Raw genomic sequence first — 17732 nt, forward strand, 5'->3', positions numbered from 1 at the left:
TAAAATCTTTATCTCCTGTTACCAAAACCATCATGGATGAGGAGATTTTTTTCAGATCCTAGTAAGGTTCTGTGTTTCCAAATAAATGAGATTTCAGTTTATAGTTTATTAAAGCTTATTTATAGCTTTCAACTTCATATGAAGGCATAAATCTCCCAAAAATATACAATAAATATTTTCTGAGGGAAATTAGAAAGAAAATGAAGAGAAGAAAAACAAGGGTAAGAAAGAAAGGAAAGGAAGGAAACAAGATCAGAATATACTTGTGGATATTAAAGTCTTCGTTTTATATGCCAGAAAATCATAAGTTAGGTTCATTGTTGACATTGAAAAAATTAGAAATATATGTGAGGAAGGTTTTTTAAAAACCTATAGGCTGAATTATAAAGATAATATAAATCTTCTAAAGCACCAATAAGGATGAAGTAAATGAAGCATAGTCCATGTAAAATGAAAATAAATATCAAGGAAGCAAAAAAAACCAAAAACATCAGAAATTAAGTTATATGATTAAACTTATTGGTTGCAATAAATATAAGTGGATTTAGCTAACACTAATTAAAAGATAACTCTAAGGTTCATATAAAAAAATTCAAACTAGCCAAGGCACGATGGCCCACGTCTGTAATCCCAGTGGCTCGGGAGGCTGAGGCAGAAGGATGGCAAGTTCAAAGCCATTCTCAGCAACTTAGTGAGGCACTTAGCAATTCAGCAATGCCCCGTCTCTAAATGAAATATTTAAAAAAGGACTGGAGATGTGGCTCAGTGGTTAAGCACCCCTGGGTTCAATTACCAAAAATAAATAAATAAATACACAAGCTAACTCAAAAATCAAAATCTGATGATAGAAGTTAAAAACTAAAGAGCAATCAAAAATATATATCAGGAATACATAAATACAAAATATGACAGCTAAAAAATAAAAATACACGACAGCAGTAATGTTAATTTTGTGATCAAGAAACAAAATTCATAAAATGGCATAAAAGCTGATTTAAAACTTCATGGTACTTCACAATTAAACTAACAGTCATAAAATAATTCCTTAAAAGCAGCATTTGTTAAACACAAGAAATTGGTAGAAACACAATTGTGGGAAACTCACAACTCTCACTTTTAAATGATGAATTTTAAAATAAAAATTAATCTATATTTTCTGTTCAATTTTTCTGTGAGCCAAAAACTTGTCTAAAAAGTAAACTTTACCCAGGCACAGTGGCAAAATGCCTGTAATCCCAGTGGCTCAGGCAGCTGAGGCAGGAGGATCACACGTTCAAAGCCAGCCTCAGCAAAAGGTGCTAAGCAACTCAGTGATACCCTGTCTCTAAATAAAATACAAAGTAGGACTGAGGATGTGACTCAGCAGTCGAGTGCCCCTGAGTTCAATCCCTGGTAATCCCCCCTCCAAAAAAAGTTAACTTTATTTATTATTAAATTAATGAGATGACATTATCCTAAGAATGAAAACTATACCTAGCACTCCTAAAACATTGTAAATAAACAACACAAACCAAAAAGTACTGATCTTTTAAATTCTCTTTTATTAACGATCTTTCAACAAAATTCTAGCTGTGTATACTTATCATTTCTATCACCATAAAACCATGGGATGAGAAATGAAACAACACAGTTGAGTCTATCAGAAATGGCTCATGTTCTATTAAGTAGGCTATACACTGAGCTATATACCAAACCACATCCTAAAGATACCAGAGTAATTTAACAGTTAAAATGAATCTTTTTTGTAAATCTTGCCTTAAATAAATAATGTTTGAATAAACATAAATACCTGAAAACAATATTCTTATACAAAATTGGCTAGACTTACAAGATAGACAAAGTTTTTTTTATAGTATGGTCTCCAGGCCAACAAAATCAAAACTCAAAAAGGTAGCTATAAAATGCACATCCTTGAATCTTCCCCTCAGATACCTTGCAGGTAGGAACCCAGGAATGTACATTTCTAACAAACCCCCAATGACACTCATGCACACAAATTTTTAAATGTAACTGTTAGTTTAAGTAAGGATGTGAATTAGATCTTCTTCAGAGTCAATTATCACCGGGCATGTGGAAAACATCTGTAATCCTAGCAGCTCGGGAGGCTGAGGCAGGAGAATCAAAGACAGCCTCAGCAAAAGTGAGACACTAAGCAACTCAGTGAGACCCTGTCTCTAAATAAAATACAAAATAGGGCTGGGGATGTGGCTCAGTGGTTGAGTGCCCCTGAGTTCAATCCCCCAGTAACCAAAAAACAGAGTCAATTATCTTTCTATAGAAGAAACCTCTAACAACTTTGATTTGTGCATTTAACAGGAAACATGAACCTTTTAACTCAGACAGTTTTCAAAAACCAGTTTGTAGCAAACCACCATTTCTTTCTTAATTTCCATTTTATAGTAGAAAGTTGTATAAAATAGAATAAGAATTATTATAATAAATAAAAACAAATTTCCAGTAATATGAAATTCAAAACCCAATATTTTTATTAGTAGATTGAACAGACATAAAGTTACTTAGACAAGTTGTTAGAAAAGTTTCAAAACATTCTCAATTTCTGTATTTAGTCTTACTATGAAAAGAACACAGTTCACAGAGTATTGGTCCATAAACCACTTTTGGATTATAATCACAGAAGAACAAGACTGAGAATTGTCTAAGGTAAATAAACATGTTATATTCACCGGGCAGAAAGAACTACCAACGCACAGTATTAGCACCTCGAACAGAAAAGTTCAGTAGATAGCACCCAAATTCAGTAATAAGACAAAGCAGGAAAACACAAGCCCATCTCCTCTTTCTCCCCTTTTCTAAAAACTCTACAATTCTCACAGTGCATATGGGGTAAAATATGGGTTTGACTGACATTTTTGACTGAAATTTACCTTTGTTTCTTCTCCAACCATATTTTCTCTTTCATAGTAGTGCTGAAGTTGTAAGTTATGTCTTTCCTCTTCTTCCTTCTTTTTCCTTTCTGCTTCTTTTCGTCTTTCTTCAGCTAACCGAATGAGCTCTTCATTTTTTAACCTTTGCTTTAAAAATAAGAGAAAAAATATACACTTCATGTATACATTCTAGACTATTTTAAATTTTTTGCTCTTATTTGCCTGAAATATAGATAAAACTGAAGATGTAGAGGACACAGTGCTCTTTAAAATAAAGAAATTGTCTACTTAATAAAATACATCTTTTCTGACAAATACATCTTTTCTGACATTTTCAATGAGCTTATATAGCTTTTTCCCCCAGAAGCTTTAAACCCAGGAGTGCTCTACTACTGAGCTACTTCCCCAGCTCTTTTTTATTTTACATTTTCAGACAGGTTCTCACTAAGTTGCTGAAGCTGGCCTTAAACTTGCAATCCTCCTGCCTCACTCTGAGTAGAAAGGACTGCAAATGTATACTACCATGTCTGGCCAGCCTATAACTACATTTTGACTAAAAGAATCATTTATCACTTAAATTAGCTTTTACCTCAATAAAATAATATCCAGTGAATGGATACTAATCTGATGTTTTAAAAATGTACTTCAAGACTATTCTCCCTTATAAGTAACAAACATTTTTTTTCAAGTCAAAACAACAATTTCACATTCAGCTAAGTAGTGAAATAGAGTAGTGGAAAAAAAATGCACCTCCTCCTCTTTCTCCCTTTTCTTTTCCTGTTCCTCTTCATACTCTTGCTGAATTCTTGCTCTCTGTTCTGCTAGCCGTTTTTCTTCTTTTTCTTCTGCAATTTTCAGTCTCTCTCGCTCAGCTTCCTCTCTTTGTTTCTTTTCTTCAATCTAAAGTATTAAACTTAGTTGTTATTTTGAAAAACTATTTAAAAGTCAGAACAGCATTTACTTTTTCCTGGTATCGTACAAATTCAACACTTATACCCTCTGTTTGCAAGTTCCTAAATTTTCCAGTTTCCTGTATTTTATTAACAAGGCTACATGATGCACTGTTAAAAGCTTTAAGTTCAGCTTCAAATATTTACAGGCTGTGTGTACTTAAGAAATTCTCTGGTCTTCAATTTTCTCATCTGAGGAGAAGAGTTAATACATAAACCTTGAAGGAGTGTTCAAAGAATGAAAGTGAAACAACATAAAAAGCAGAAAAAAATCCCTTCTATATAAAAGGCCCTCGATAAATATTCATGATTATATTATTCTATAATGAATGCTACTATTATATCTTAAAGTTCTTATATTTGATTCGTATTCTCAAACAGTGAAATTAATGTTTTAGTTATTTATATGAGAATCATTTCCCCAAGATGTTCTTTTCTCCTTTTATACCTACTGGATGGTTAAGAAAGGAAAAAAAAAAAAAAAACACCTAAACTAAATCTATTAAAGTGTAAGATGATTTTAGGATACAAAGATTTAGAATTAAGTTTCATCTTAAGTGCTACCTAGAACCTGTAGTCTTGAGTTGGGGAGAATAAAGTAAGGCACAGTCTAAGAATTAAAGGGAAGAGAACCCTAAAACAGTCTAAACCTTCCATGAATGAGGCAAAGAAGATGGCAGCATGGGTATCACGTATTCATGACTCTGGTTTAAAATCATGAAAAGAGATGTAACCCTCAGATAGGGGTTTGGTTGTTCATATTATATTTTTTTCTCCATCTCCTCTAGCTTCAAAGTTGCTCTACTAAGTGCTGACGATTTTTTTCAATAATGAGAACTGTCTCACATGTCCCATGATTTTATATACCTGAGGCTTGTTCTAATATTTATCACACTATTAAATATGTACAAGGCTCGTATTTCGTAGTAAGCAATGTGCAGGGGATCTCTTATTCAAATACAACATATGTAGACAAAACACCACTTACGATCCAAAAAATCTCATATTCAACCCTTCTTCTTACTGCATGAAAATAATCACACTTACATGGTTTCTTCTCCATCAAAATCAAATACCAGTTTGTAAACTATGAATGGATCACACATCTAATAAATCTAAAGCTCAATATCAACAGGAATGCTACACAGTCCTCCAACAGAAAGAGGAAAATTATCTTCCAGGTCATGGTTTTCAAACTCTATAATGCCGAAGTGCCACTGGGGTTCTACAAATACTTTGTTAAAATTTTTCTTATTAAATTTAAGTTTTAAAATTTATGTTTAAAGCTGTAATTAAATCATCTAACAGGGCAGGCATTGTGGCTCAGTGGAAGAGCACTTGCCTAGCATGTGTGAAGCACTGGGTTCGATCTTTAGCACCACATAAAAATAAATAAATAAAATAAATGTCTATCAACAACTTTAAAAAAATGAAAAAAAAAATCAAACACAAGTATTAACAAATTTTAACAGCATGAAGATTTCTGATGTACTAACTTGAGCTTCTATTATTTATTTATTTATGCAGATCTTGGACTAAAGCTTCTCTTACCATCTTTATGCAAAAATTAAACATTTTAAAACATTTATTTTGACATTTCAGTTTGGATACTTCCTGTCTGATAATACATGTTGTAAATTGTAATAATAAACACCATTCAGCTATTTTACATTTTTTTTAGAATTCTGTTTGTTAGATTTTGCTTGAGGAGGGGAAAAAGATTTTAAAAGGCTCTTAAAAAAAAACTTTGAAAACCATCATATGAACGCAGTTTATTCACGGGTACACTGAGGATTTATACGGTAGAAGAACTGAAAACTGAAACTAATATAATCACACTTTTACCACATAATCACATTCACCACATAACTGTCAAACCCTATTTTTTCAGTCCCAAAATTGGTTTGTGACATTTCATCTCATAATTATTGCACAGTATAATTCTGTTCCTTGCACCACTTAAAAGGTAAACAGAACAGCAATGTATTCATCAGTAGCATATGATGCTCAGTTGTCTTTTCATGAACTATGAACCATAATCATAAGCCTAGAATTCTCAGCACAAGGACACTGTCAGTATATTTTCAAAATCCAACTTGTGTGATTTATTTAGAGCACTAAAGTATTAATGCTAAGCACATCTTATAAGCATGATCCTGGGAACAACATGTCAGATAATAAAACAAATGAAAGCAGTACAGAATTTTTGGTCAAAGAGAATTAAATTTTCTAAGACTATGAGAAATTAGTAAATTTTCTCAAGTGTAATATTTCAACTATAATGCACAATAGTTAATAACAATGTTTACTAAACATGTATCAATTTGGATTATTCAATAAAAATCAATAACAATGTTTACTAAACGTATCCATTTGGATTATTCAATTTTAACATATGTTCATGAGAGTTATCTCAAGCATTCTAATCTTGCACAAGACAGTTTAATAACAAGTGATTTTTTTTTTTTTTTTAAGGTACCAAGGATTGAACCCAGGGACCCTTAACCAGTGAGCCACCTCCCTAGCCATTTCTGTTTTATTTTGAGACAGGGTCTTACTAAGTTGCTCAGGGCCTCACTAAATTGCTGAGCCTGGCTTTGAACTCCCAATCCTCTTGCCTCAGCCTCTGGAGTCACTGGGATTACAGGCATGCACCACAGCACCTGGCATAATAGGTGATTTTTAAGTAATAACAGAACAATTTTAAAAAAGTTTCACAAAAAGGATCACACTTCACTGTTTTGCAGAAAAAAAGTTTGGCATAATATCTGCAATGATTATGTGATGAAATATGGTACTAGTGGTTTTTTTCAAAGTGAAAGACTTCCTAAAAGTCCCTATAAGTATAAATGTGGTACCTACAAATATGATACCTGAAGTCAAGAAACTTGACTTCAAGCACTGGCCTTACAGCTCTGTCACCATAGACAAGCCTGATAAGTCTCTGTATCAGCTATGTATATTAAAATAGAGATAAAAATATCTTCCCTCAGAGAGTTTTAAAGTTTAATGAGATACCACATGTAAAACAGTATCTTATAAACAATAAAAAAGCTATACAATTGACAGATATTGGGAGAGGGTTAAATTGTACATTAGACCATGGGTAAATAATTTCTAGCAACTTAAATTTTGACTTGTTATCACGGTAGGCAATAGAGCACAAGGTACTTCAAGTTTAATAAATGATTCTATATCCTCAGCAGTGTTACACAATTTGAGAGACCAATACCCTTGGGTAGTAGCTAATATTTGAGTGAATTCTTGAAATCTCAGCATTCTTTGACTTATTAACTAACTGCCTAATAAAGTTTAGAAAATGCTGGGGATATAGCTCAGTTGGTGGAGTGCTTGCCTTGGATGCACAAAGCCCTGGGTTCAATCCCCAACACAAAGAAAGAAAGAAAGAAAGAGAGAAAGAGAGAGAGAGAAAGAAAGAAAAGAAAAGAAAGAAAGATTAGAAAATATAAAGTCAACTACAATATATAAAATATCTCATTTCTTTTTTTCAGATATATCTGAAGTAATAACATAATTTTGGTACTACCTACATTTGGTATAAATTAGATATTTTAGATAATTACATGGGATTTTAGAATTAAAAATACATCCTGTGAATTTAAAAAAAAAAATCTCTACAAGATTAGCTTATAGAATTCCTATGGAACTGTTAAAATATGATCAAATAAGCCTTTCACCTGAAAACGAAGAAAATTCTTGTATAATTCTTGCTGTTTAATCTGAAGATCAGTTGGAGGTTCACAAAATATATTTCCCCGAGCAAAAGGAGAGCTCTGTGTTTGCATATGACCTTGAATAAGACATTTTACAAAAATAAACCATTAGAAAAATGTAAAAGTTAAAGAATGAAAATTTGATAATCAATCCTTATTTAGGAAAGCTGTGCTAAATACAGAATCCAGAAGAAAATCCAAAGAGGAAAATTGAGATTAGAATCAGAAGACAAGAAAAAAACGTAGAAAGAAAAAGAAAAATGGTAAGACTATAACTAAATTAATAGTTGAAAATGATACTATAGCTGAAAGACACTACAGAAATGAAAAAACTAATAGTCCTAAACAATTCTCATCATAGAAAAAGCTACAAACCAAAATTAAGAGGAAAAAAATACATATTTAAATTCTTATACAGTTGATACCCTATGCTTAAGAATAGTTCTTAATCACGTATTAAAATGCATTACATACACAATTAAAAGTTTTGAAATTGTTTTTTAAAATAGGTAATTCTAAAATTCTTCTCAACCATAATATAAATATAGGATAGCAAATCAGCTATAAGACATTTTTAACAAATTAGAATTAATCTTAATCATTTTAACAGCTTTTATTTTTAAAACTACTGAATTAGTGGTTTATAAGTATAAATAATAAAAATTTTACCTATATATATATTATTATATATTCTTAAAGGGAAAATTTATTTCATAAAAGCAATGTGAAGAAGCAATTATCCCCTAGGAATCTCTCTGAATGCAAACATAAAAAATGACATTTAAGCCTCATATAACTTTATATTTTTTTTAATTACTAACTCCTTTTTTGTACCATCAATCCAAAGCACGTATTTCCCTCACTTGTGTCATTTCGTTTAGGCAGACTGCTTTGCAGTTTACCTGTCATTCAAGCCTACTTTGCCTTTGTATTTAAATTTACTAAGGCTTATTTGAATAGATCAGCAGAAAGTCAAGTCAAAACTTAAATATCATAAATACTTTTTTTCCCCACTAGAAAATGTTTCTAATGAAAACATAACCAAACATACACCTTGAAGGTTCTTTTAAATCTCATGCTGTGGGGAAAAACTGATTAATAAAACAAAATTGAATGTTATCTTTCACCCTTATGTTCACTCTCATTCTAAACCTTTGGGGGTAATTAATGAAGAAATATTCAAGACTGAGAAAATAAGTTCTTTTAGAAATAACTTTAAAAAAAATGACAGGGAAACATTTACCCTATATAAAGAAAACAGAGGGACTGGGGATGTGGCTCAGTGGTATAGTGCTTACCTAGAATGTGTGAGACCCTGAGTTCAATCCCCAGCACCACCAAAAAAAAGTAAAGAAAATAGAATGCATCTAGGCATGTAATTGTAAGCCAAATTAGTATTGGATTTTATAAACATCAGCCCATGTAATAACCATAAACTTAAAAAATCCAGAATCAATAAGAAAAATTTTTTTAAAAAAGAAAAATAGAACTTTATAAAGGGCCTAAAAAAACAGGCCTAATGAAGACAAAACATACCAGGATAATGAACCTTAAACATACATTAAAACATTCAATTTTCAGATATATTTGACGTTTTCTAAGGCCTTTTAAAAAATACTAAATGGCACATATGTATGTGTATGTAAGCACACATGTGTGAATGTGTATGTGTGCACACATACAGATTTATATGGCAAAGGACAAATTAGGTGGTTTGGATAGCTTCTTGTATGTAACAGGTTTATTTATTTGAGGCTAATTCTTAGGAAAACAAAATTGAACTTAGGGAATTTTCAATTCGCAAAAAAGGAAATTTTAAACATTTATGATTTTTATAAATGATTTTTTTTTAAATAAAGCATCCCTAGCAACACTACCAGCATAAAAACCTGGTGGTAGGAAAGAAAGGCCAAGACAACAAATCTTGCTGTGTGTATTCAATCATCAGTCTTATGCTCTTGGGAAAGAATCATGGAAACTATTGATTTTCCAAGTGTTTTTCCTGGGGGAGCAGAGCTAGACTCCTGAAAATGTAATTACTAATAAAGAATAAGTTCTAGGCTGAGATAGATCTACAAACAATACAAAGTATGGAAGAAAAGGATAAAGAAGAGATCTATAGCACTGAAATCTTAATACAGACTACTGAAAGAAGCAGTAAATGAAGAGGAGAAAAAGACTTAATAATAAGAAGCCAAAATTTTCTTAGCAGCAATACTATGAAAAACTGTTTTGATGTTCCTAGTACACTACACATTAAATTACTACAGAGTAAGAGAACAAATTTAATGATTTCATAAAATTAGAGATTCCAATTTTAGTACTCCAAAAATCAAAATTGGGCTCAAAGGTCAAAAATCTGTTGTGGATCAAAGTTAGAAAGTATATTCTCATAATTAGAGATCAGATAATGACACAAGCTATCCACAAAAAGCAAACAACCCATCTCCTAAGGTGTTCTAAAAGGTTGTAAAAATTTTATTAGGAGAACATCCTAATGTAAAGTTCTTTTCTAGTCTATAATCAAAAGTTCTCTGAAAGTACAAAAGCAAAATTTGGGAGTGAATAAATGGTTACTTTTATAAATATCAAAATATATTGCAAGGTGGGATATTCTTTATATTTCTTTTGATTCTTAAATATATTATATACTTTCATATATACTTGATAGAGAAAGATGATGACAACTTTTTCTGGCAAGTCATAAAAAAGGTATTGAATAATTTCAACTTATAGAAAATTTTAATTATTTCACAATAAAGCAAATATATTTGGCTAAGAAAGAAGTCTGTGATCAGATATTAAACTTTTAATTCTTTTCTTTATGTACTGTGATTTTACAAGGGAGGGTAAGTCATCACTAAAACAAGCAAAAAAAATTTACTTGTACAATTTATCATAACATACCTGATGCTTTCTCACTAATGTAATAACGGGTATAAGAAGCAAATTCACAATAGTTATAAACTGTGGAGCCAACCTAGATGCCCTTCAATGGATGAATGGATAAAAAAAAAAATGTGGCATTTATACACAATTACTCAGCACTAAAAAATAATAAGATCATGGCATTTGCAGGGAAATGGATGGCATTAGAGCAGATTATGCTAAGTGAAGTTAGCCAATCCCAAAAAAAAAAACAAATGCCGAATGTCTTCTCTGATATAAGAGGGGTGACTCAAAATGGGGTAGGGAGGAAGAGCATGGGAAGATGATTGCCTCTAGATAGGGAAGAGGGGTGGGAGGGAAAGGGAGGGAGAAGGGGAATTGCATGGATGGTAGAAAGAAACCTTCATCATTGTACAAAATATATGTATGAAGATGTCAATTTGCTGTCAACATATCTTGTATACAGAGATATGATAAATTGTGGTATAAGGGTATATTAAGAATTGTAATGCAAATAATAATAATAATGAGCTCATGTAAAAATAATTAGTTTTTTTAAAAAAGAAGCAAATTGTAGGTGTAAAAAGTGTTTGATTTTAAAAACTGTCCCCCAATTAGTAAATTTAAAATGTTAACAATAGGTAAAATAGACAAAAAAAACATAGTATTAAGAACCAACCTTTCCCTGTTCAACTTTTTTCAAAACTACTTCTTAGTTTTTTCAAAACTTCTTAGAAAAGTATTGTAAATAATATCCTGACTCATATGAACCAACTTTTCAAAATCACAATGAGAATTGTGTCAAAGAATAGAAGAGAAATGTTACTGAACAACTTTAGAAATGTAAAAAAAAAAAAAAATAGAATGTGATTAAAAACCTGAGTTTTTATTTCCAGAATCTTCTATGTTCTCAGCATTTGAAGTGGCTAAATTTTGGTCTAGAGATACAACAGCCCTTTTATCTTCATATGTCCTTGCGTCTGGGTTATGGTAGGCATCTATATTTTGTCTGTGCATCCTATTCAAATCAGCTGAGAGGGAAAAATAAACCATTTATTTCAATAATTTACTGGTAGCTTAATACATTTTCTTAAAATAGGGAATCAGAGAAAAACAGCAATAAGACAAAGCTGGGAGTGATCCAATGATAAGTTGTTGCTCTGAAAATAGAAACAAAAATCATCAAAACTTTAACATTTTCAAAAGATAACCCTGTAAAATAAACTCGAAATTAGTAGAAAAATTAAGGATACATAAATCTGTTGACATTCCATACAAGCCTCCAACACTATTATTTCATAACATAGAATTCAATATAGAATAAATGTAGTAACAATTCAAAACACTTCATGGTAAAATTAATTTACCCCAATCCATCAGCTCTTCTAATAAAATGAAAACAAATACTCAGGTGGAATGGAGTTTTATATCCTCAAATTTTTTGACAGTCTTCCCTCAAAAGGTGGAGCTCAATTATCTTCCCCTGCAGTGTCATAAAGAGTTAGTAACTCATTTATTTTGTAGGGGGAAAGGGGATAGGGGTATTGGGAGTTGAACCCAGACACACTTTACCACTGGTAAAGCCACATTCCTGACCTTTTTTTAAATTGTGAGACAGGATCTCATTAAGTTGCTAAGGCTGGCCTCAAACTTGTGATTCTCCTGCCTCAGCTTTCTAATTCACTAGGATTACAAAAGTGTGCACCATCATGCCCAGTGTAAGTAACTTGTTATCACTAGATAATGAAGAAATTACGGTATGTGACTTCTAAACCATGCCATAAAAGACATGGTTTCCACCTTGATTGATCTATGGATCACTTGCTCCAAAAAAAAGCCAACTGCCGAATGACACTCAAAAAGCCCTATGAAGAGGCTCATATGGCAAGGAACTAATCATGCCCACTGAGCCATGTGGAAAATGGGTCAAATTATGGACCACTCACAAATTATAGATCCACAAAACTATAGGAGAGTAAATGTTTATTATTTTAAAACACTAAGTTTTGGGGTGGTTTTGCGTACAGTAATAGATATCTAATACACACAACAAAGTCTAGAACTGGGCACCAAGAACTGAGTCAAACAACCCCTCAATCTTAGAAACACAACATACCTGAATGTGTATAAAAAAGTTAAACAAAACAAAATGTAGTTCTTCTCTCCCCAAATAACTGCCATAGAATTGCAGCAATAAAAATGAACTCAAACCTAAATATATAAGTATTTAAGAGGAAGCACATTATGTTCAATGATGCATTTTGAACATGAATCATAGAATAACAGAATGTGGCAAGTAAGATGTGAATGTTACAAAAAAAAAAGAATGGGAGCTTAGAATCAGGGAAGTTCATATCATAATATTTAGGGTAGCTTGAAGTTAAAAAGTGGATAGGAGCTTTAAAGGTAAAGATGACTAGAAAAAAATGACATGGGGCTGGGGTTGTGGCTCAGCAGTAGAGTGCTCGCCTAGCACTTGCGAGGCCCTGAGTTCGATCCTCAGCACCACATAAAAATAAATAAATAAAGACGGTGTGTCTAACTAAAAAATAAATATTAAAAAAAAGAATAACAATGGCTAGAAGCTTTAAAGGTAAAAGTGACTGAGAAAAAATAATAAAGAATTACAATAATGTGATAAAATGCTCCAAGAGGGTAAATTATGAGGAGCCTTACAGAAACATTAAAGTAGTGAACTTGCCTAGAGTACAACATACATGTAATAGAGTAATGAGAAATAAGCTAGGAAACTGTAGATTAGATGCCTATTCTGGAATGTCCTAAAAGGCACACAGATGGGTTCTCAATTTTATTCTAAGATGGTAATGGACAAACAGTTTTGGTAGTTGTTGAAGCAGTATTAGTAATAATGGCAAGTAACATTAAATATTCACCATTTTTATATACTAAACAATAATTCATATGATATGGGACTGTTATTTTTACCCTAGTATTATATATGGGAAAACTGAACTAAATCCATTTGTTCAAAGATTCACAAAGCCAAGTAAATGGCACAAGAATGTAAACTTAGGCAATAAAACTCCAGAGTCCTCAATGATTTCTGAGAATGGAATAAAAATAATTGGTCATATTTTTGATACATGTTATAGCTTGGATATGAAAAACAATAGAGGATGATGAAATAATGAGGAAATGGAAAGAACCCAAGTAAACATAATAAATCTCAATTATGGAAGTAGTACAAATAAATTCTATGAAGAAAATCCAAGAAACACTGAAGAAGCAGAACTCATACATTAGACTTATTAACTGACTAGATACAGGGAGTCAAAAAGATCTCATTCGTGTCTTTTAGTTTGAATACTGTATTATGACACCTTTAACAGGACATGGCAGTAAAAATGAGCTTGACTTGAAAAGTTAAGTTTGTTTTGCATGCTAGGTACAAATAATCCCCCAAATATAAAAGGTACAGATATGCAAAGACAGGCTGGAACTGAACTTTTAAAAGTGATCAGGGGCAGGGAAGGCTTCAAATCTGAAGGCCCAAGGAGTAACATGGGAGGAAATAGAAGGCATGAGAGGGGAAAGAACAGATAATGGATCATGAGGTCAGAGAATAATCTTTAGAAGAGATCATGCTCACAGCTGAGAAGAGTCTAAATAGGTTCATGATACATATCCAACAAATCTTAACTGAACCAAAAAATAGCATCTTAGAGAATGCAGAGGACTTGAAGGAACTGTCAGTTCAAAGAGACATGGTCTAAGTAAAAACCATTAAATTGAAATAAGAACAATTATTTTTGAAAACGTAGCAACAGAAAGTGGTTGAAACTACAAACCATTATAGTTTTAACAAAAAGAAAGTGTTAAATGACAACAACAGTCTTTGAATATATTTTATATGATAAAAAAGTAGCATAATGAGCAGAATATCTGTGTGTAATAATACAAGTTAACTAAGCATAACTAAGCATGTTCAGAGATAGAAGGGAAAAATAAGTGGAAAACCTATAAATGTAAGAGAGATGGGACTGGGCCAAATCACAGAGAAAAGATGATTGCAACAAAACTCCAAAGTGCCAAGGACTGGAAAGGGGTAGGTTGGTGAAATCATCACCAAATCCCGAGATCTATTGGAATATGGGAGAATAAAAAGAGAAAGATGATGGGAAAGTCAAGGTCATATGCTACTAGCTGTAGTCCTTGAGATGTTTGGAAATAAAACAAAATAACTTGAAAATAACTCCAATTCACTAGAACAGCATAAGTAATGGCCTATGTAAATGAGAAGTTCATTATAAATAAAATTGCTCACAATATTCTTCTATTTTTTTTCTATTATCAGACTGCAGTAGAGCAAATTCACTCCTTCCAGTATGACACCCAGAACTCTGCTGTTAACCTAGTGAATGCCTAGGGACTACAATCTCATTTTGATAGTCACCTATATAAAGTATACATTAAAAGATAAATATTCCATAAGTAAACAAACAATAATAAACTTCAAAATCAATAACATAATTTACTGTTCATTATACATGGACCTCTCAATTAGAGTACTATTCAATGTATTTTACATAAAAAAGAATTTCATAGAATATGTAATTATTATTTAAGATTTAAAAATCAGATTTAGCAATAAAGATAAATTCATACTGATTTTTACTTAAAAAAAATAATAATTTGTCCATCTATTGGCCACTCCTCATCCATTTTTGTGAAGTAGTAAAATAAAACGTTTGAAATCAACAAAAAAGTGAAAGAAAGAAAAAAAAGTACTGTGGTCAAGAGTGTAATTTGCCAGCTGCGAACATTGGTCTTAAATAAAAATCATTTAAAATAAGATTGTCAGCATTAGAATATTTCTAAACAAACAGAATAGCAAACAAACAAACAAAAAGTCATAGATTCATGTGTGGGAAAACAATTTTATCCCTTGAACAATTTAGTGCTAAACTGTATGATCTTACAGGTAAATTACATATAAATTGTACTTAATTTTTTCATTACTTGTTTTATAATCTTTATATTTGTGGATCTAAATGAACATTTCAAAATTAAAATTAACTCTACAAGTTAGATGCTGCTCTTTATACTGTGGTGGAAGTAAGAACTAAAACATTTAAAGAAAATGGCTATAATATTACTTATAAGCCCCAAAATTTCAGTAATTCATGGCTGGCATTCAAACACCTTTGTAATCAGTTAATTCAGAGAGGCAAGCAAAATTTCTACCTCTGACAACTACTAGTAATAAATACATAGTTTGAAATTAACCTAACTTAAAGTGTAAACATATATATTATAATAAATTATAAATTGTATATGTATATAAGCATATATTTAAAAAAAATAAAGATCACAATCTCTAAGAGTTAAATATAACTGGTGGTCCATGAAATAAATCTCACAAATTTAAAATCAGTGATATCACAAAAAGTATATTCTCTAAACAAAAATAGAGAAAAGACTACAAATGGGGTGGTAACCTCTTTGGAATTTTTCTAAACTTCTCTTCCAAATTACTGATTGGTCATAGAAAAATCACAAAGAAAGTCAGAAAATTAAACTGAGTGAAAATAAGAATGCAATATACCAAAATTTGTGAAGCATGGGTAAAGAAATGAGGAAAAATTTGTAGCATACAGAAATGCATAGAAAATATATAAGGTCTCAAATCATAATCTATGCTCCCACATAAAGAAATCAGAAAAATAAAAGTCAGCATAAAGTAAAATAAAGGAAGAAAACAATAAAGAACAAAAAACAATGAAACGGAAAAGAATATTAAAGAAAATCGGTAAAAACTGAAGCTGGTTCTATGAAAAGATCAATAAAATTTATACTCCTTTGGCCAGACTAAGAAAAAAAAAAGGAGAGAGAATATACAAATTAAAAATATGAGGAATGAATGAGGAGTCATCACCATAGAATCTATAGACATTTTTAAAAAAACAGAAAAGTTATAAAAAAACTTTATTCCAATAAATTTGAAAACTTAGATGAAATGGATGCTTACTGAATTACTCAAATCTTGAAAGCTCACACAACATGAGAATCTTTTTATCTATGAAAGAAACTGAATTTATAGTTTAAAATTGTCCCAAACAGGTAATTCCCATCCTCAGACAGCTTCACTGCATCTTCTATCAACAGAAGAGAAAATACTTGTCAACTCGTATTATGAAACCAGACAACATTATTCAGTGGGAATAAAAACAAATGAATATTTTTTATGAACCTGGAGGCAAAAATCCCTAACAAAATATTAGCAAATAAAATTCTACAAAATGTTAAAAAGACAATATACCATTACCAAACAGGGTTTTTTCCATGGAAAGCAAAATTAGTTGAATATCACAATGTAAAAATCACATTAAGTAGCTAGTCATGAGACAAGCCTGAGTAACATAGCAAGATGGATGGATAAATATCTATAAATGAATAAATATCCATTCATTTATTGCTGAGAAAACTCAATATACATTCACAAAGAAAACTTTGAGAAAACTAGGAATAAAACGACACGATGTGATTTAGAAAAAAAAAATTTATAAAAGCTTTCAGGTACTTAAACAGTGAAAAACTGAATGCTTGCCACCTACAGTTATGGGGACAAGAAAGAGATGTCTATTCATGGTTTCAAAATATGGTTTGTAATTCCAAACTAGTACAAAACACAAGCAAAAGAAGCAAAAAACAAAAATTATCCTTGCTTACAAGTTGACATAATTATCTCTATAAACAAACAGCAAAAAAAAATCTTAAAAAGCCACAAAAGTGAATTTAGCAGAGACAGAATACAAAAACAATATGTGAAAATGAACCATATTTCTATATACAAGTAACACAAATGGACACTGAAATTTTTAATGTATCACTTAAAATAGCATGAAAACACATGAAATACTACACAATAAAACTAATGTATGTGTATAAGATCTAATATTAAAAATCCCCTGAAATATTGCTGAAAGAAATTAACTAGAAGTAATAAATGCATAGATATTCTACATTCATGGCTCAAAAGATTCGATATTAAGATGCTTTTGTCCTAAATTATCTTTAGGATAGTACAATCCCAAGAAAATCCAACCACGTTTGAATGAACTTGAGCAACTAATAGTAAAATATGCAAAGAAGTTGAATTGTCCAATCTTGAAAAAAAAAAGAACAAAATTGGAGGAATCATACTTTTCAATTTTAAAACAGAACTGAGCCCAGAAATAAATTATGGTAAACTGGGTGCCAGAAGAATTGGATTTTTTTCTAATTCTTCTTACTTACACATGACAGTAGATAAA

The 17732-nt window shown here is 31.3% G+C and overlaps 1 protein-coding gene across 9 annotated transcripts in view; it reads right to left on the bottom strand.

The window, feature by feature from the left end:
* Window positions 1–17732, bottom strand: part of Cspp1 (centrosome and spindle pole associated protein 1) — a 110274-nt gene that overhangs the window by 27521 nt on the left and 65021 nt on the right. For all 9 annotated transcript variants that reach the window (XM_046428535.2, XM_058573974.1, XM_046428532.2 and 6 more), the window contains 4 exons: window positions 11337–11489; window positions 7534–7646; window positions 3636–3785; window positions 2886–3032 (listed from right to left, as the gene is read on the bottom strand). In XM_046428535.2, coding sequence (XP_046284491.1) covers window positions 2886–3032; window positions 3636–3785; window positions 7534–7646; window positions 11337–11489 — 563 coding nt within the window. The remainder of the gene's footprint in view (window positions 1–2885; window positions 3033–3635; window positions 3786–7533; window positions 7647–11336; window positions 11490–17732) is intronic.

Source organism: Marmota monax, unplaced genomic scaffold (genome assembly GCF_021218885.2).
Source record: "Marmota monax isolate L192 unplaced genomic scaffold, Marmota_monax_Labrador192_F-V1.1 WCK01_AAM20220418_F8-fsc00044, whole genome shotgun sequence".
Lineage (NCBI taxonomy): Eukaryota > Metazoa > Chordata > Mammalia > Rodentia > Sciuridae > Marmota > Marmota monax.